This window comes from Struthio camelus, chromosome 2, assembly GCF_040807025.1.
Source record: "Struthio camelus isolate bStrCam1 chromosome 2, bStrCam1.hap1, whole genome shotgun sequence".
Classification (NCBI taxonomy): domain Eukaryota; kingdom Metazoa; phylum Chordata; class Aves; order Struthioniformes; family Struthionidae; genus Struthio; species Struthio camelus.
The window spans coordinates 163,715,841-163,736,832 of NC_090943.1; the positions used below are offsets into that span (position 1 = coordinate 163,715,841).

Consider the following 20,992-nt stretch of genomic DNA (forward strand, 5'->3'; position numbering starts at 1 on the left):
TATATTTTTTTGAAAATGCATATCTGATTATATTAGACTGAGAAGATTACTTGAATGTTAACACCCTTTCTTTCCTCGCTCAGCATCTGTGCATATGAACTTAATTTAAAAAAGCCAGTATTTACCAAATCAGAGTTTTGGCACAAAGCTTTAATTTTGTATTGAGCAGAGTGGTGTACTCTTATATCGCTGTGCTAATCTAAAGTAGTGAAACAGAGTCCGTGAGATTTTTCCATTTTGGTTCTCTTACAGAGATCTATTGTTTTAGAGCAGACAGGAAGGGACATCTGCTCCAGCTTCCGTTTGGCTTTCTTGGTGCCATTTGTGTAATCGTAGGATAATAAACAAAAATTTCTGCTTCTAAATCACCCTTTAATTTCAGATCCTAGGTTATTTAAGTGCTGACATAAAATTACATTTAAGCACATTACCTGGGGAAGATGTTCAGAACAAGCAAGTAGAACAAACTGTATTTTCTTCCTGTACTAGGGCTGATTGGGTCTGATAGAGCTATAGATTGAGGTTGGAGTTTCTTATCCTAGCCAAATTGTGTAGAATCTCTTTAAAAAAAACAAAACAAAACAAAACTGAAAGTATTTGTTAAGAAATATTATCCTTGTGTGTCATACAGTCAAATCTAGATCTACCTTTTAAAATATGTGCATTTATGTTGTAATTCTAAACAAAATTACAATCAAAGTACTATTAAACCCTTAGGAAAACAAAATAACTTTAGGTCCTCAAGGGAAAACTGCACATGAATCTTGCTTACCTCTCTTGAAAATCCAGGAATCTGTGGTTTTGAAGTGCTATCAACAAATTAGAACCCTTGATTAAAATACATATACAATGAGGATAAAAGTTATTGTTAACACTGATGAGCCTGTCTTCAATGTGTGACCATTAAAAACATGAACATAAAGGTTTTATGTAGTCACAAAGCATGTTTGAATGTCTGGAGTGCTGATCTTCAGTATATGCATAGAAATAGTTGGACTGGATTTCTGGGTTTTTTTTGTTTGTTTGTTTGTTTGAAATAGTAACTCTCAATATATTTACCTGAGACTTTTTTATTATTTATATAAATATACGTTTGCAAGGAGAGTGTTTTTGTCACTTCCATATTTAATCTTAATTTTTATTAAATAATTTCACAAATGTGCAGGATTAATACAGAAAAATCTTCAAATGCCTTTCACTTAAATAATAATTATTTAAATGGTAGATTATGCTATATTTAGTCCTGAATTATGTTCTCGTAACTTCAAATGACATCTTTGCATGAGAATATCTGGTTGCATCAAAATATTTTTTTAGCTGTTTTTGTTTAGAGAAGTTTACTCTCTGATCTAAAGTTTTTTTTTTTTCCGATGCTAGGAGGAAAAAAAATGTTTTAGGAAGTGCCACATAGAAACATTTCCAGCATCGTTTTTCTTTTTTTACAACAAAAATCTTTCACAGTCCTTTTTTTTGGAGAGCTGCAAAGATTTATATTTAAAGTAGAATTATCAGATGTAAGTCTATACAGCATTTAGCGTAATGAAAAGTGGCAATGATGTGGAATGTCGTCCCAATAAATACAAAATAAAACCTTTTAATCAAGCATCAAATGTAGGATAAAAATGAGTGAATTTGAAGAACTGGAAAAACCTGCATATAATTTGGTTAGATAAATTGATATCTGTGCTTCTGTGGTAAACGTTACTGTGATATGGGAGCTGAAGAGTGTACCTTTGGTTCATTCTTGATAAATTTTTACTTATGTTTATATGAAAATTATCTAAAACTATTGTCCTGACTTAACATTTTTTCTTTCTTTATAGCTTATTGTACTTACAGAATTGAAGACAGTTTGCTGGTTAACAATGCCTGCAAGTAAGTATTGTCATCTTAAGTACTCTCTAAGGGAATATTTAGGGATGTTTACTATAAAATATATTTCTTGGGTAGGCTAAAAATTCTAACGAAGTTAAGATGGAGGAGAAGAAACCTAGTGATGGTACTTGCTGTTGAAGACCTTAATACTCTCCAACCTTTACAATTTTAGATTCAGGTGTATTTTTCAAAGGAACCTAATGTGGACTCTGCTTTCTGCTGTTCAATTACATGTGCACAACTTAATGTTGATTAATTATGTGATTTAAAGAAGACAGCATGTTATTCCAACACAGACATAAATCTATTTTTGGAAAAATAATAAATGTGGCTTTCAGATGATAGAATTACTATTTAGGATATAAAGTAATAAGACTTAGGTATTTTAACATGTAAAGGGAAATAGGATTTTGAGGGAGCTGCTTCTAAGAGTCAAGCTCTTATATACCTTGAGGAGAAGCATTTTCACTTATATGAAATCTCAGGTTATGAAATATGTTAAAATAGTATTAATCCCAACTAAAATGTGCATGATTTTCTATTTTAAATTTTTACAAAAATCCTACATAGTCTTTGCAGTAAAATTACTAACATTGGTCACTGGATAAAGCAGACTGCTTTATCTTGAGTATAAAGACTTCTTCAAAAGGTACGCTTTATAGTCATTGAATACATTCTAATTGCAGGTTTGTAATGAGATTCACAAATACTTGATTTAATCAGAAATTGTTTGAGTGGTTTTTTTTGTTTGTTTTTTTGTTTTTTTAAGATGGCTTAAGATTTGTAATAAGCTGTGGCTATTGAATCCTTAAAAATATCTTACAAAAATTTTAGTTGTTGTATTACATGGTCACACTTCTATAAATGCATATTCTATAACTGATAACATCTTAATATGTAATGTTGTTTGAACTCTTGCACTGTCAGTGCAAAATATCTTACCGATAAATATTTTAGAATTTGTATTATGTAAAAAAAGAAAAATTTCCTTTACATAGACATGCTTATAAAATGAGTTTATTAAACAAAAAAAGTAGCCAATATTAAAAAAAAAAAAAAATATATATATATATATACATATATATATATATTTGAATTTGAAGCTGCTGGCATAATTTGTTCAAACTGTATTGTGATCCGGTTTCTGTAATTTGATAAATTGCTGCTGTGGTTAAAATGTAGTTTTTAATACTCCTAAGGCTTTTATCATGCCACTTATTTTTATTGTTTTTTTTTTTTTAAACAATTAAACTGGAAAAATAAAATTTTTCTTTCCATGTCAACTTTGTATATGTTGAGGGTCATTATCAATATTGTGTATCTTAATGTAATTCATTATAATATTATATTTATCTTTAGTGAGACATTCAAAACTATGTAGCCATTTATTTCTCTTCTATGTATATTATACCTGCTGTCTGAGTGTGTGGATGAAGGGAAAGCAACTTAACCGGTTGCAGCTTATATGACTTAAATTTTATCAATTTTCTCCTCTCCAATAATGACAGTAATAAAGAAGCATGATTAAATCTTAAAGTAAGCAAGCAAGCATCACTTTGCTGCTAGTTATACCTTTTATTGATATCCATAGAGATAGGCTTCAAGATTGATGTCTATAGAGATAGGCTTCAGGAGTTTTTCTTTTTTGTATGTGGAAGGGAAAACCTCTGTCTCCTAATTTAAGCTTCTCTAGAGATGCCAAGGGATTCCTTTCAGAGCATATTGAGGAAACATAGCTTGTTAGTGTAGTGTGTTAGTCTGAAGTTTTAAATTATTTGTCCTTGAAATCTGAACAGCTCACTTGTTAGTACAGTTCTTCCCCAAACTCCATGGAACTCGCACATCCCACATGTTTACAAATGCATTGAGCATCTTTTAGAGTAGTGTGTAGAAGTGGCTGTTGGAGTGAAATAATTTCCAAAAATATTTTCCATCATACTAGAATGAGTTCTACTGACGTAGAATAGTTTGTCCCACCTGCTTTCTTGAGTCTCTGTTGGTTCCTTCAAATCTTTTTACCTCTTTTTCTAACATAGTAGTTTACAAATGTCTAGATATAAAAGTAGTGGTTTGGAAAGTCAGGGAAAGCCAAGATATTGGTGTTATGGAAAAGACTGGACAGAAAGGCTTTATTAGTCATCCAGAACTGAATTTTTAGAGATGTTTTAGAAGTCAATCTTGAAATTACTGCATGTGAAATGTATGTAGTACAGTGCACTTTAAATCTCTCTTAATGTTAGCGGTCTAAACGTTAGTCATGTGGTCCACAGCAGTCAGAGTTGGGATGTGTTATCAAGAGAGGAAAAGAGAGGAATTGGCTTGTGAGAGGCAAGCATGGGCAGTTAACCAAAGGTAATGTTCTTGCTTAACCTTATCTCAGTAATGTGTATTGATCCTTGCAGTAGTTGTTTGTTACCTATTGGAATATCATAGTTCTTATACTACTGTTTATTAATCCCACTTGAGAATATGAGGAGGGGAATATGGGGAAGCAGCAGTATTGGTGTAGTTAATGAACTAATGTGAAGGTTTTAGTCTTATTACAGTAATACTTGGTCCATAACGACAAAATTTCCAATGTATTCTCTTAATTTTGAGATGCTAAAAGTCCTTGGTTTTGACTGGACATGATAGGTCATTTACATTGACATTTATTCTGCAGTGAAGATGTACTGGTATACAACCGCTGCAGCAGTTGTAGCGAGCTTGCCAAAGCAATGATTTTCCCAATAGTCCTTAGAACTGTGACTTTACATACAGTTCCTCATGTGCAAATAACATGGGCGTTGCTGCAAGAAACGCGTACAGACTTGCCATCTTAATCTGAACTTGAAAGTTGCAAGTTGTGAAATGTTAAGAAGATAAATGTGTTTTCTCACTGGTGTTATAAAATAGTAGAGGTAAATTGGTTTGAACTAAAGTTATTTTATTAGCTGATCTAGGTGTGGCTTATATCGGTATGAAGAAACCTTTGATTAAGAGATGGGTTAGTACTTTTGTTATTTACCAAAAAAAAAAAAAAGTCTTTGCAGATGGGAAAATCTTGCAATTGGATAACCTTTGCAGTAAATGTAGTATGTGTTTTTCTCCATCACAAGTGTGTGCTGTATTTATTTCCCTAATCAAGCAGCTTGTACAGATGAGTTCATTTTTCATATTACATTTAACTTATTAACGTTATTAACTTATTATTAAACAGCTTTCCTTTGGCTTTTTGTCAGTCGCATTTGGATGAAAATGTTGAGAACACTATGGTTAAGAAAATTTTTTTTTTTCCTCCAGAAACAGCTAACCTACTTAACTTCTTTATTTCCTTGACTTCAGTTAACTGTTTGACTTAAAGGCAGATTTTATGCTAAAACAAACCTGCTTGGTTTGGAAAAATTGCCAGTGACATAGGTAAGAAAGAAAGCTGCATGCTATAATAAGCTACTTTATTGGCAGTAGCTATATATATGAATGTTAATTTAAATGATTTATATTCTTATTTATTCCTTGAATTCACTTAAATTGTATCTTTCATTTTCAAAGTTTTGTTAATAATGATTGCTATGCTAAACTGATGTTAGCTGGTGATTGGCAGGCCCTTCATGTGCCACTGAAACATGCAAATCAAAACAAATAAATATAAATAAGGGAATATATTAAAATGTCATATACCCTCCAGTCTGACCGATGTAACTTGTCTACATTCTTACCATGAATTAATAGTATTGCAAAGTTAGTAATATGAAAATCTCCTATAATATTTTGTCAAATATTTGTCAGTTAGTAAGAGATCCCTTGATCTGCGGTAACAGATATGCCTGTTATGTGGAAGATTTTCCACCGTTTGGCATGTTCTTGGCTACAGTGAAGTCACTTTTTTGGTAACTTCAGAATGCTGAAGCAATCTGGGCAAGCAGTATACTTAAACTGTGTAAAATTTTGTTGCCTCAGCTTTCCAAATACCATATAGCTTTTTACTAGTCATTTTTGCAGTGACTGCAAGCCTGTGCTTGAGGTGTACCGGTAGTTTCCATAGTTTGTGTGACGTGAAAGTAACTAGAAGGCAGAAAAGTTGAATGGAGTGGGAGTGGTTATCTTTTTTTTTTTTTTTTTTTCCTTTTATTCTTGGAGCTTATTGCTTCCAGTTTAGTTAGTTCATAGTCTTTGTGGCTGTTTGTTAGTATTTGACAAGTTTTTTTTTTTTTTAGTCTTCTCTGTCTGCCTCGCTCTCTGGAGGGATGTTTGGTTTGAAGGTGTGTGTGTGTCTGGGAGGGCTCAATGACAGTAAGACTCCAAAACTTAGGGCTAAACAAATTCTTTTTTCCTCTTCTTTTTTACTGTTTCCCTTTTTACTTTGAAAATCTTATCAAAGGAAAGTCATAATTCAGTGACAGAATGCCTATTATTATAAAGCAGAAGACTCAACTTTGTCAGCTGTCTTCTAATACTTTAAAAAAGACACTCTTTTTAAAAATCCTTTAAAATTACACTTAAGTAACATCCCTTTATTAAAAAGAACTTCTTGTCAAGCATAAGGAAGAAAATAGCACTTGGAATTTATTGAAAGATGAGTGGATGCTTAACTCATTTTAAGAGGCAGATAATCACTTAGTTTTGAGTTCTTTCTCCAACAGCAATTTAGGGAAATTCAGAATTGTTTACCTTTTGCAGTTTTAGTTTTGGTTCTGTGTATCATAAGTGTTATCAGGATTGCTTGTGAGAAGAAAAGTTTTATTTCCCTTGAAATACAGTTTTAAAATACCATGGTGGTTGGAGATATAGTCCTAACTCTGCCTGTACAAATATTTAAGGCATTAATGCCTTAAATAATTTTTAGCAAAAAAATTAAGTCATAGCTCTAAAAAAGCTTTCTCCTTGTTTTCTGTCTAGCAGACTTTTTCTTTATATTGAATATATTTTTTCAAGTACCCCTGATGCTTTAAAGCCACAAATAGGGCACTCTCGCTTAATGAAGTGTTTTTCATAATTGCTTTAATTCATTTTATGTGCATTAGGAAGCTTATCAGTTTTCTGATCACCATTGTTGGTTACTTAGAATACAGTGTTAAAATAAATATAATGCTATGCAAAGTGCATTTTTGTTATTAGTGAAGAGTTACGTGGGGGAATATCTCAAATCATTATATGATACTTGGCTCTAATCTCAAAGAGGATTACAGACAGTGGGAGCCCTATGTTGTCTGTCAGTGGAAGCTCTTAACCTAAGTCCTCCCCTACTCGCTCTTTTTTTTTTTTTTTTTTTTTGAATTACTAATCAAGCCAACCTGCGAACTTTTAAAACAGCTGCTAAGGGAAGGTCATGGTTTGGGCTGCATTTGGCAGTTTACCGTTCACTGAGCTGATCTAAGCAGAGATCTTTCAGTCAGTGAAGGAAAGCTCAGAATATCTGTAACTACTGTATTTTGATTACAAAGTCAAACACTTTATATAATGGATTCTTTGCATAATAATACACAATTAAGCTTTTGCATATTTAAAGTATTAGGTACACATTTTACACCTAATTCTTAGATGTTGTCTTTTCTCTACTGAGAAGAGAAAATAAGAACTCATCTTAATATATGCTTTGATTAAGCTAGGAAAGAAAAAAAAAAAGCATGAACTTTTAGCAGGTAAATTGTGCTTTGTAGCTCTATTCATTTTGCTCATGATACTGTAATCAACTTTGTGTGCCAAAGAGGTGACTGCCTCCATATTTTCTAATGAATTGTCAGGGTTTCATTTAGATTTGTTAATTTGCAGTAGGTGCTTGTTTTGTTGCTTTCTTTAGCAGTTAGTGCTCTTTGTGTATGCATCATGCACACCCCACTTGGGGAAGTTAGTGTTAGGAGCGACTCCACAGAAGGTGGAAGTCACATGCAGTAACACATTGCAAATAACTTACACAAACAACATTCTTCCCATAAACTGCAATAGTCTCTCATTTGCTTTGCAGCACGCTTCAGTATAGCCAAGAAATGAACAATTTTGTCTTGTTTGTTTTGACAAGCAACAGACAAAACACTGAAAAGTATATTTCTTCAGCTGATGTCATTTATACGCGTGCACAATCCGGACATATAACTGTTTAGGAAATCAGATACTTTGGAACAAAACTTAAAGGCTCAAATATGAACAGAATTAAGTGCTGTTAAGCTATACATACACTTTAGTGAATACTAAAACGTAGCTTAATAGTATCTTTTCAATTTTTATTGAAATACTGCTATCATTGTTATTTACAGAAATTGCTTTGCAACCGGGTTTTCCTATCAGTCGATTAACCTTCATGTGCCACATTGTTTGTTATTGATTTCTCAGTCATGGGACGAAAGGGTAAGAAGGTTCATGCTGATTATGCATGCGAGTGCCCTATTTTTTAGTGCATGACAACAAAGGAATTGATTTGGGAGGGGACAAGTTTTCCACCATGTAATTAAATGCATGTCTCTGTGGAATAACTGGGGTTAACTGTGCTTTTAAAAATGCTTTAGCCTGCCTGTTACGTGGTCAGTCTTTCCCTTCCCCACTATACTACAGCGGCCAGTGATTGGGGGGGAAAAAAAAAAAAAAAAAAAAAAGGTGTCTTGTGAATTACTGCAGATAGAAGTTAATTTTCTGCCTGGCTCTTGGCTTTTGATAAGTGCTATTTCATTTCCAGAAAGTCACGTCATTCAGGATAAATTCACACAGGAATTAGACAGGAATGAGTAGAAAATTGGGGTAAGTAGATGGATGAGATTTTTCGTCATCTAATAGCATGGAGATTTCAGTTGATGATTATGTCCAAAGGTGAACAGTGAAGGATTTTGTTGTTTTAAAGGTGGTTGGCTGAATAGCCAAAGTTCTGCTCTGCTCTATGTTTCTGGAGTTATCATTAATAGAGTGGAGTAGCAAATTCTATGTTTGTTGTTGTTGCTAATGTCTTAAAGGGAATGACCTGTGACTCTTACTAGTAACCCAGTTGCTTGAAAGAATGCAAATCTTTTGGTACCCAGAAATAGGTCAATATGAAACTTTTTCAACACAGAGAAAATGTTATATTTGGAAATAAGTACACAAACAGTTATACAGTCCTTTTCTTGCACAGATGTATTTGAGAATCGTAAGACTGGCAGGTCAAGCATTTGTAAATTAGGAAATTTTTTAACTTACTTAACTGCAATACATAAAGACAAATTAGTTAAATCTATTTATGAAATATTTGCATTTCTCTTGAGGAACTTATATTTTTTTGTAGAGTGAATATTGAAGTAGTCAGACTACTATGTTCTTCATAGTAAAAGATGTCTCATGATAATGAAAGAACTCTCTAGCCTTTGATAATTCATATGTGCAAATAGCAGAGCTCGTGAAATATAAACTTCTGAAGTGCTAGTATTTTGTATTTAAGAACTGTGAATTCTTTGAAATATTTAATCATTTTTCTGGACTAGAAACATGGTGGACTAGAGTAAGAATTAATATCATCTGTAAAAATGAGCAAATTCCCCAACAATTATGTGAGAAAAGGTAAACATTTGATTTCAAAATAGATGTTTACTTCAGTTATTTTTAAATTTTGCTAAAAAAGAAATAAAGGATTTGTATCATAGTAGAAAGAACAAAAGTGAGGAGCATCATGGCCTCTAAACACAGTCAGTTTTTCATCTTGTTCCTGTGTCGGTTATTTTAAATGTAATAATTTCTTTAGATATGTAAATCAGGAGAGATTTAGTAAATGTTTTTCCCCCCATCATTAAACTGGATTTAGCAGACCAGAATACTTCAGTCTCTATGCCTACAGGGCAAGAGTTCCTAGCAGTATTAATCCCGTTATAGTTGGGCATGAATGAGAAGGCGGATAGGAATGTCTCAGCTTGAGTCAGGTCTATTGTTGCAATACCTTTTTATTGTGTGCTTCATCCTAACTATAAAACTAACAGAAATAACTTGTCCAAGTAATAGAACAATTGGAAGAGCCCTAAACTGATATTTCTATCCATGTATCGAATCTGTAAGAGCAACAGCCCAACTCTTCTTCTAATAGCTTAATTCTTTCCAAAGTGATCTTTAATTGTGTCGGGTCCAAGAGAAAATGTTAATTCTTTTTTCCTGTGAAAGTTAAATTCTAGGCCAAACTTGCAGGATTTACTTTGCTGTAGATAATTTAAATCTATATTCTGTGACTGTTCATTTCTCTAATTTTCTAATGCTCATAGTTTTCAAAATTTGTATCTTTACACGCTTTTAACAGTTGCTGTGAAACATTGAAGCTAAAGAGGGGATTATAAGGAATAGAGGAATTGGGCTTTAGGCAATCTTGCATAACAAATCACTTTTTTCATTCTGAGGTTTTATGTGTGTTTGTATTAATGCTGATGGGGCTTTCCTGTTTTAGATCATCTGCGGATTAAGTTTGAAACAATGATTGCTTTATCACTGAAGCCATGTTGTGGATATTGCAAAGCTCACAGGGCTATAACATGTTTTTGTATGCTAAGTGAAACCTGAGTAGAATTTTAGGCCTCAAGATTTTCCAAAATAATTGGCACCTCTGTGACTTAATCTTGCTTTTGATGCCTAGCTTGAGACCTGTTAAAGAACTTAAGTTTTTTTACTGTTATTTCAGAACAAAAAAGGGGAGGGTGGGGAAGGGTCACAACTGTGTATCTAAACTGTACCTGGACATGTTCAAGTATTTTACTGTTTGAGGACTGTGCTTAGCCTTGAAATGGGCTCCCAAAGTCTTTAATAGTGTTTCAAGAATGCTTACTCTAGCTCTTATCTCAGAATTTCAATTTCAGCTATGTCACCGTACTAAATCAGTACTTTGTCCTTTTTCTTTTTTTTTTTTTTTTTTTTAAGCTGTCAGTATGTAAGGAAAATGTGATGCAAAAACTAAAAATCTGAAGATAAATCTTCAGAGACATTGTATGGGTTCTTTCTGTAGTTCTAAGAAATACCGAATTATCTCTGTGGTTAAAACAAATTCGCCCACTTGCTACAAACTGGAGCATAACTGTTTCAAGGTTGGGAAGGGACTTTAAGATGCCAACACCTAATTTGTAAGCTTCATATGTTATGAAATATGAATAGTTATTATAGTTAAGAACTGTGTCTGACGTCACTGAGGTGACAGAATTTTTGTATATTCTTACAAATGCAGTGCAAGCTGGACCCAAAACTTTCTGTATATTCCCCTCCCATACACACTCCCTGGGTTTTAAGCTGTTACTGACAGTAGTTGGTAACAAATGTGCTACATTCAAAGTCAGCGTTAATATTTCTTTAGACATGAGTTCAAAGTTCTTCAGAACTGCCAGAATGTTGCTTTTGTAAACTGATTTTGGTGTTGGAATTGTGAATGGTGAGGAGTAGCAGTGTTTGGGTAAGAGTGCTTGGATTGCTGTAGGAGACGATGAATCTGTGTGCCCACGATGTTCTGTCTAGTATCTACGGAAAACTAATGAGACGCCTGAGAGTAGATGATTAACAATTTGTGTATATGTAACTATTTCTTTGTATATAATGATCCACCTGTCAGTCTTCTAGACTGAACAGTTCAGTCTGGTGGGAGCAGAAAAGGGGCAGAGCCATTAGGTACTGAAGATGCACAGCAGAGGGATCAGCTGCCTGTACATACTTTGTACCTGTGACTGATGAGAAATAGCAGAATGGAGGAACTGCTTTTTAGTTAGCTGGGCTATATGATTCTGGATTGAGTCCTCAAGGCATATGTTCTACCCCTAGGTATACTCCTTTTTGGAGAGGATAAGACAATTCAGAACCTCGTAACAGCTACTTTTCAGTTATTCTTGACACTTGACTCCAACCTGGGGGCACTTTTTAGGACTAATGGGAAAAGTTAACAATTGCAAGGATATTTTATAATTGAGATTAACTTGGAATGACTTAGTGTAACATTTATCTTTAATATCTGTATTAAATTATTAATATTAAAATTTGTCACATGAAGTTCTATTTGCTTGTGTTTTTAGTGCAAAGCTCCTTGAATGAAAGCAGGGTGAGCTTCTTGCCACTGCAGCTGGTCTTGTCCATAGTTTGCCAGGGGTTCTGGGCCAAGAAAACAAGCTTGGTCTCATGAAGCCACGCTGTCTTTAGAACTTGGAAAAACAAGTAAAGTAAAGGTCATGAAACTTCTTGACATCTCACCACATTCAGATTTCGCATGCATGAAATTTCAGGTAGTTATTGCCCTAAGAGGTCTTGCAAACCTGGACTCTTGATGACCAGTTGCTAACTGGTTTGAAGTGCACATATCTTCTCTCGGGCAGCTGATGGTCAAAGTCTCCCAGTGCCGTCCTTCATGCTGTCTTCAAATAGTGCAAGTGTGTAGTATTAACAAAATCAGCTGTGCCATTGGCCTTCAGGACTCCCAGAAGGAGGTAGCTTTTGACACTGTTCAGTCTTTTGCTTGGCGTAGGGGAGCTACAGTTTTAGAAATGGCAAAAGATACTACTCTGCTATGCAGACTTTGGTTGACCAGAAGGGTAGTTCTGGAGACATGTTGGCAGTTTTCCCAGGTGTCAGGAGTCTTTTCAGTTTCTTTTGAGACTCTGGCCTTGGATTGAAGGGGTGTTCTGAAACCTTATTTTCAAGCGTAGGCAGGATCACTCATGGTGTTTGGATGAATGTCTGTATTGTAAGAGATGCCAGGTAATACTTATATCCCTCGGACTTGTGGCTGTACTGCAACGTTGATGGATCCCATTAATTGTATTATTACCACGGTCAGGGTGCAAACTTGTGTATCTGTGATATCAATGCAAGATGGTTGCCTTTGCACATAGCCTAAACATTCACAGAATGGTAAGTTGGAACAGACCTCTGGATATCATCTAGTCCAACCCGCCGCTCAAGCACGGTCACCTAAAGCATTTTGCCCAGGACTCCGTCCAGATGGCTTTTGAATATCTCCAAAGATGCTGTAGGCACTTCCTTGCCTGCACGCAAATGCTTGAGGTACTTGCTATTGAGCCCTGTTTTGCTGATTGCATGATCTCTATAACTCTCCTGTTCTCACATCTTTCCTAGTTGAAAGTCCTCCTTACTGGGTTGGCCAGCATGTTGGCAAAGATGTGTACGCCCCATTTAGTGAGGTGGATCCTATCTCTCTCAAGCAGATGCCAATATTCAGAGTCCCACGGTCATAGAAACCAGAACCCTGTTGCCAATCCCAGCTGTGCAGCCAATTAGTATCTATCTACTCATCCTCCCATCCTTCCCCTGCGCTGGGAGGACTGAGGAGAAGACCACCTGGGCCCCACTAACCCCTGACAACCACCCCACAGAGCTCTGTAGTCACGTTTGATACGTTCCAGGTAGCCCTTAGCAGTATCGTTGGTACTCGTGAGGAAGAGCAGCAGGGGGTAAGAGTCGAAGGGGTGGACAAGCTTTGTCAGTCTTTCCACGTTGTCCTGGATCTGGCCCCCTGCAAACAGCAAAACTCCCTAGACAGGAGGTCAGGTCAGCAGATGGATGCCCCTGTCCTCTGCAACAGGGAGTCAGTCACTTGCTGCTTTCTCCCGTGCTCCTGCGTGGTGCGGGGTCTCTTGGCTCAAATGCTTGATGTAAAGCCATGCCCAGCTCCTCCTCAGCTTGGAGGGCGGTGAACGTGTTTATCAGCTACAAGCCTTTAGGAGGAGTAGGAGCCTTCCTTGTCATGTGAGTAAGTGACCAATTTCCAGCCTTTGTCGTCTTTGGAGTTATCACTTACTGATGTAAGATATTCCTACTGTGGTCCAAACTGAATACCTGCTCTGCCCTGTGTAAGCTCTGTGAGGATGCATGTGAGCCTTTCAGTCTAGCCTGGGATAGTAAAGACTAGTTTTGAAGGACTTCATTGTCTGCAAGTGGTCAGGATATCTACAATGGAATTTGTGTCCGTGACCATCACAGAGAGCTCCAACTGTATGTCCAGGAATGGACTGAGTGGAATAAGGTAACGTGTTTAGATGTCAGGTCCTTGTTACGGGCTAGAGGAGCAGGGGTATGAGCTTGCTGTCCTCCAGGACCTACAAGAATTTCCTTTCTGTGAAAACACACAGTGAAAGGGAAAGGAAAGGGGATTGGTTTTGTTGTATTCATGCTCAAGTTTCTGGCTGAAATAGTCTGTGGGAAGAGTAGCTGCACCCTTCCAACCTACTGGACCATTGACGTACCATATCTTAACTTTTAACTTTGCAGGAGTCCCGCTGTGACTGTTTAGGCAGTCACAGAAAGTACCCTATGCTCCTCCATGTAAAGCTCTTGAGCCTACAGAGAGCTTGACTTCCATCTGCCATACCAAGCTTGGTCACCTTTAAAGGGGTAGCGCCCTCTCTTTCCCCTCCCTCTCTTTTTTAGTCTGAAAGCCTGGCTGTAACCTGATCTTGTACTGATTTAGAAATAGCTTGCCATGAACTCAATATTCATTTAGAAGTGGAGGTATCATCATGTAGCCCTCCCTCTCCCTTCCCCCTCCCCCTTTTTTTCCCCTCCTTCTCTGGACTTATCACCTACAATTCATTTCCTGACTGTGAGCTGTCTACTGAAAGTGGGAATGAAAATACTTCTTTACTGAATCTTACTGCCGACTGCCAGCTTACTGATACTGAAGTGACAGTTGTCATGAGGATACCTGTGGAGGGAGCTGCGTGTCTGAGGGAGGTCTCGAAAGAATGATTGTAGCACCACGGCTCAGCTGCAGTGTCTGACTGAGGTCCTGTACCTTTGCGGGTAGTGAGTGTGTATGAGAACGTGACTTGGGGAGGAGGATGTGGTCCCACCATTACTGGAGCTGGTCCTTGTCCTGAGGACAGCTGATATGCCGTAGATGAATGGAAAAGTGTTCATGGGACAGAGGTGGGATCTGTAGTGTTACGGTGTACAGCACCATCACCATGGCGTCAGCCTGTAAACTGCTGCACGTGAAGAGGAGGAGGCCTGCACTCTGTCCTTAGCGCAGAAGCCCCGATGGATTACGTTACCGTGGCACAGTTTACTTGGGTCACTGGGACTGAACAAGACACGCAGGGTGAGGGCTGGGCAAGGTAGTTTCTAAGCTAGTGAGTTACTCCGTAGAAGAAATCTTCCTTGGTCCTGGAAGAATGCCTTTTAGCTGACCATTTGGTCCCCAAATACCCTTCCACCCTCTCAGCTCAATAAAGAAAATCAGTTTTGTTTTTTTTTTTACCTGCATCGCAGTGCTGAGTGGCAGCACAGAGGGTTGTTGCTATCAGCTATGATGGGGAGGGGTCACAGAGATGTACTTGGATGTATCTTCTCAGCTATCTTTTCTGGAGCAGGAGTGGGGATGCTGGAGGGGTAGATTCTCCTCTGGGTTGTCCTGTACTGACCCTGGGACGCAGGATGCAGAATAAAAAAGGATTTGTTGGCTTGTTGATGAGTTCTTGTGCAAAGGTTCCTTCACAATAGGTATATATTTATAACCCTGTGTGTGTGTATATATGCGTGTGTGTGTGTGTTTACGTATATGTGTATATATATATATATATATATATACACGCATACACTTTCTTATTTTTAAACTTCCATAAATCAATTTGAGACTTACGAAATGTGAGGTCAATTCTTAAGGTCCTTGGAATAGTAAATGTAATTTCTGTTCTAAGTTAGTCATGTTTTTGTAACTTGTCACTGTATGTTTGCTAAAGATGTGGAACTCACCTGGCTATCGAAGGGAAGGGGTGGTAAAGTAAATAGGGGCAAGCTGCAGGGACTGAACTAATTTGAGTGGTATAAAATGAATGGGAAATTGTGCTGATGACTGGGAAGCTAGCTAAAACTTGGTATTATGGTTGCAGCCGGTAGTGAGAAGGAGGGCCTGTGCATTATTTAGGGCTGAATATATAATTGAAGGGGTGCATGTAGTGCCTAAGGACTTAAAAATTACTGTTAACGAAGAGCTTTCAAAACATGAGACTGAAAAGAGCTCCAGTTAAAATGAAAAGTTAGGGATGACGTAAAGCATAATAATGAAACTTCCTTTTTGTGTTCCTTTAGTGATAGAAGTAAATGACCTTGTTACGGCCAACACGACGTGGGAATAAGTAAGGACAAAGAACTAAGAAGCAAAATGCGTGATGTGTCTGCGAGCTTCTCTCACTAGAACTAGAATATTTTTAGATATTCTTAATAATGTATTAAAAATAGAGAGCCCTGATGCTGTCTCAAGAGTAGGAAAGGAGGAGGTGACGTGCAAAAGAACAGAAATGAGCAAGTAAAACACAGTTACCATATGAAAATAATAACAAAGGTAGGAGAAAGCAGGAAAAAGAACAGATAGCACGGAAAAACTGCAGGCAATGGGACTTGTGAAAAATAATGCAACTGGAGAACTTGATGTAATGGAACACTTCTTTTTAATGGATTAAAAGTCTTTAAAAAGCACCTTCCTAAAGATGATATCTTCTCTGGGGATTTGTTTTAATTGCTAATGGTCTGAAATGAATATTGAAGAAGCTTAGTGGTAAGGCTTATGTGGCTAGATTTTTTTTTCCCCTGCTTCTTACTGAAAGCTTTGTGCATTGTCATTAATAGCGTATAAGCTTTTTGTAAAAACTAATTATTTGTGCATAGTTCTCGCTGTAGCCTGCTGTATCTCTTTTAATGTTGATTCGGATATGGAAGCATGCATCCTGAAGTCCTGTCACACTGGAATTAACTTTATATTTCAGCATGCTACTGCAAAAATAAATTTCAGGGAGAGAATTGTTTGTTGTTTTTTTTCTTTTGTTTCAAATTAACTACGAGTGCCAAATAGTTTTCAAAAAGAAATGTGCAGCTGCCAAACCTAGATAGCTGATGGAATTTTCCGTGGTTGCTGTTGACCGAGATTTTACTGTCAGGAGTTGACATCAAGATGAGTGCTATATTTTCAGGGCAGAAATTAGTTCTGCATGTTGGATGTTTCCTCTGTTTCTTTTTGATGCAGAAAGGCTAGAAACCAGCTGTTCACAAGTCAAATAGCACTTGGTTAAGAGTGGAGGAAGGCAAAGCTTATTTGGGGGATGGGACCTCATACTGTCTAGATGATGAGTCCTCTGTTCTCTCTGGGAATGCGTCAGAGGGACATTGCAGCGGCTGATTAGCACGTCTGTACAGCCGTTGTTCTTTTTATAGCAGGTTGAAGAATATTTTCAACCTTATTTGGCCAGAATAATTTCCTTTCTCCAAATTGTTTTTCTAATAATGGAAAGGGAATGTCCTTGAAAATAGTTTTAGTTCTGAATTTTATGCGTCGACTGATATTAACAGTTCAAAACTAGCCAGGTATAGCTAGCGTGGTGGTGGCAGTGTTACTTTATGCACTTTTCTCTAGATATTTGGAAAAAAAAATTTTTTTTACATTTCTCAGATATGAGAAAATAAGGAAGTTTAGTGCATTAACAACTGTATTTTTACATATTTCTATTGAAGTACATTGAGCATCCAGATAAAAACTTGATAGTGCTCAGTTTCTCTCTTTTTCTTGATAATAGCAAAATGCAAGTTAATCTGTAGATATAAACGGACCTTCTGTTAATTAAACTATTTTTTTGATAAAATAGGGACCTATTCATTTATTTATTTATTTAATCTTGGGAGATAGTCAATAAAGATTATGGATGGCTGTATCCAAGCTTGGGAACATAATGAAGTTTTTCAGTAAGTGAATATACAATCTTGGTTCAGATAGGTACTGTTCTGCAAACAGTAGGCAGCAGTATTAGACAATAATATTGAACAGCCTTAGGAAGATGTCTGAAAGAAACTGTGCCACAGAATAGCACAATCTATTCGTCTTCGCTTTGGCTTTTTTTTAAATAAAGAAAATAATTTGGTTTTGTTTTTCATTGATTGTAATTTCATACAAATGGGATGAAGCAGTGAATATTTAGCCTAACTCTTGTGAAAGAAGATTTCATTGGAACGTATAATCTTCTATCACATCCTAAGATTTTTTTTAACAAAATAAGTGATGACAGTTCCTATGTAGCTCAGTGTTTTCTCTGAGCTTAGATGCAGTAAACACTAGCTTATTAGCAGTAGTCTTTTAAAAGTAGAAGTGCAATGAAATTGTTATATTATTATTGAAAATTATTATTTGCAGTTCTATTATACACAGAAGCTTAGATTTTTCAGGATATATAAAAATACTTTTATAAGGATTTTCCATTTATTTTATTCCGATGGATGTAATGTGAGAAACAAAGGCATAAAATACGGGAAAGAAATGCAGAGTTGGAAAGTAACTTTTAAAGTGTTTAGTCCAAAATGAAATTTCTTCTTGATGCCTCAGACAATCTGTGAGTAAGGGTGTTGTATTGAATTTAAATTTTCTAACACCAGCTTCTTGAATTCTGAGGTATTATTAGAGATAGTGTTAATGAAATTAACCTATTAACTTTTAAAGTGGTTATCTGTGCTTAAAGTTAAACCCTTCTGTTTAAAAAGCCTTTATAGCCAGCAACTTAAAATGAATTTTTGTCCTGGGCGTTCCATTCAGTAAGATCGAGTATATTTTGCTAAAATGTTTATCATTCTTCAGTGATATGTGGCAGCTGAATGAACACAGGTTCTTCTGAAACTATACTGATTTCACTTATTCACAGAAATAATAAACTATGTATTCCAGGGAAGTTGATAGTGAAACTGGCTCTATTCACAGATTCGTTGTGATGAGCTGTGACTCACACATTGATGATACAATGCAACTTTTGATTTTTATCCCTTCTCTTTTCTTGTGCCTTCTGTTCTTCTATTCTTCCTAATAGAATTCGATACTGAAGTTTTTCACGTGTTTGTTGGCTTTATGTAGATGTCACAGAGCTAATCAGATAGGCTTACAGTGTTGGAGAGCCCTTGTGTGAAGTAACTCCTTCTATACTACTTTGAGAGGGAGAATTCCTGAAAAAGGACAGATTAGCTGGGGAGTGCAGTCATATCCGAGATGAGGCGGTATGTTCAAGTTCCAACTGTTGAGTGGGAAAAAACCTATGATTATAATTCTGCTTTTGAACCGAGACCATGTATGTGTTTGGGTAGGTGAAATTACCATTTTCTGATAACATAGATTTTTTTTTTTTTTTTAACTGAGAGTGTGTAGCATAAATGTGTTTAAAAAGAAGTATCCTTACAGTTGGTAGATTATGTACAGCTTTAATATGTAAAATGCAGTTTACAGGATTCCTTTAATAGCACAGAACATGCATTTTCAGACTCAGAAAATATCAGTCTTGCCAAAGTAAATTCTCAACTATTGTATAAAATATTTACCTTGGCATCATATAACAGCGTGAAGTTCTCTGTAGATACCTCTTTAAGGTTCTTACTTAGTTGTATGTAAGGAAGAAGAGTTGCCTTCCAGAGGGAGACCATTAAAATGCAAATTATGTCTGACACTGAAAGGAAATTGTCATAGCGTTTTTGGGTGATAAACCTGACTCTTTTCCAACCTTGATGGGAACAAGGTTATTTTTACCCAACTTAGTGTTTGTATTCTGTATAACTACAGCTACTATAAAACAGCTTATTTGTGTGAGATGAAGCTGTTTTTGTATCGAATTTTATCTAGGTTATATACTGTATCCAAGAAGTAAAGAGTCCGTTTTCAGTTACATAGCTACTTCTGTCTTTCTAAAATGTTCGTGTTTTATCATCTAGATAGTGAAATATTTTCAGTTAATTTTTTGAAGTTCAATTTATTTCTAATGTGTTGTTAAGATTTAATTATTGTGTAATTTTTATTCAAAAATTTTTTAATTATTTGTATGCTTTTATTAATCTTTCATGTTATATCAAAATATGGAATAATGTTAAAAGCAATTTTACCACAAAATATATGTCATGACTAATTGTTCTGTTTTTTCTGTATTCTTTGGAGAACCCGCCACTTTTTTTTTTCTAATTGTGTTCTGCTTAAAATATCTGTACGCAAAAGAGCGTTCAAAGCTGAATGCTTTGATAGCTCAAGCTGTAGCTTTGTAACACTTGAATGTACTGTTTAATTCAGAAAATTCTTTTAATGGCATTAAAATTCATTCATTTTGGTTTTATATTTTAATGGTAGAGAATGCTCTGCATTTTGTTTCAATAAGCTGTACTATAACAGTAGAACTTGACAGTATAAAATAAATTGAAAACCTGGGACGAAGAGAAGAAAACTCCTTCAAATCTAACATAATTTATTGTTAGGCTTGGGGGCGGGGGGGGGGGGCTCAAAACTCACTATATGGTTTAAATTTGAAGAGCAGCATTTGAACGCTATCGAGTTTCTGTTAACTGAAACCATCTGGTAAGGTAGTTGGTGCTCTGTAATCTAATATTTCATCCTTCTCAGAGGAGTGTCTGCATCCAGTCGTTCAGTTTTATGTTCAATTTATGTAATTACCGTTGTTCTGAAACACCATTTTAAGTCTTAAATTGTAGTTCTGTATAAAAATTTTTTCCTCCTATCACTTAAAAAGGGAGAGGCTAACTCGAAAAGTATTTTTAACTGCCTGTGTTCCGTGTAATATTTCACAATATTTTCTGTGTTCTTACTGTGTTTTAGATAGCTGTAGTAAAACACTGTACAAAAGTTACTGTAAGAGTATTTTTGTTATGAGTAGTAGCTATAAAACTTACCCTTTCCTCTGGACTACTATTAGTGGTATATAAGGTAGAAGAGCCAGGTAGGAAAGCACAAATACAAAAAAACGTTGAACTAGGCGCAGAGCTGTGTAGCTAAGTTAGGAAAGAATTAACAGTAGGTGTCTTGTCTCGGTGCGTTTTAATGCCCTTTATTTGAATTTCCTAGTATCGAGTGATACACTAGACGCTGCTGAGAGAGAGTCTTACTTTCACATCACCACTTACTGTATTTTGAAATACTACAAAATACTGCTCTGTATAAAATAAGTTCATACAACTGTGTGACTTGCGTGCAAGACAAGTAGGTTTCTAACGTCTTTTGATTCAGAGATACCTATGTTTTCCAGTGGCCTGTGAAACAGCCTCGATTTTAGTCACTTAGTGCCTGCAGGTTTTATGTAAATATAGCTTTTTACATTGGTTAGACTCCACTGAGTAGTAGGAGGTGTCAATAGGGATGAAATCATATGAGGAGTCTGACAGTAGCAACAAAGTACTATTTCACACAAAA

General features: G+C 35.9%; 1 protein-coding gene across 16 annotated transcripts in view; it reads left to right on the top strand.

Annotated features, from left to right (window-relative positions):
* Positions 1–20,992, top strand: part of EFR3A (EFR3 homolog A) — an 89,226-nt gene that overhangs the window by 4,121 nt on the left and 64,113 nt on the right. For 5 of the 16 annotated variants that reach the window (XM_068933331.1, XM_068933333.1, XM_068933335.1 and 2 more), the window contains exons 2-4: positions 1,824–1,875; positions 8,109–8,199; positions 8,525–8,586. Coding sequence is in view for 11 of the 16 variants with exons in the window: in XM_068933321.1 (XP_068789422.1) it covers positions 8,187–8,199 (13 nt within the window). In the remaining 5 variants the exon portion in view is untranslated. Of the gene's footprint in view, positions 1–1,823; positions 1,876–4,145; positions 4,228–5,199; positions 5,275–8,108; positions 8,200–8,524; positions 8,587–20,992 lie in introns of all 16 variants that reach the window. The other 11 variants (XM_068933328.1, XM_068933329.1, XM_068933326.1 and 8 more) reach the window with 4 other exon arrangements.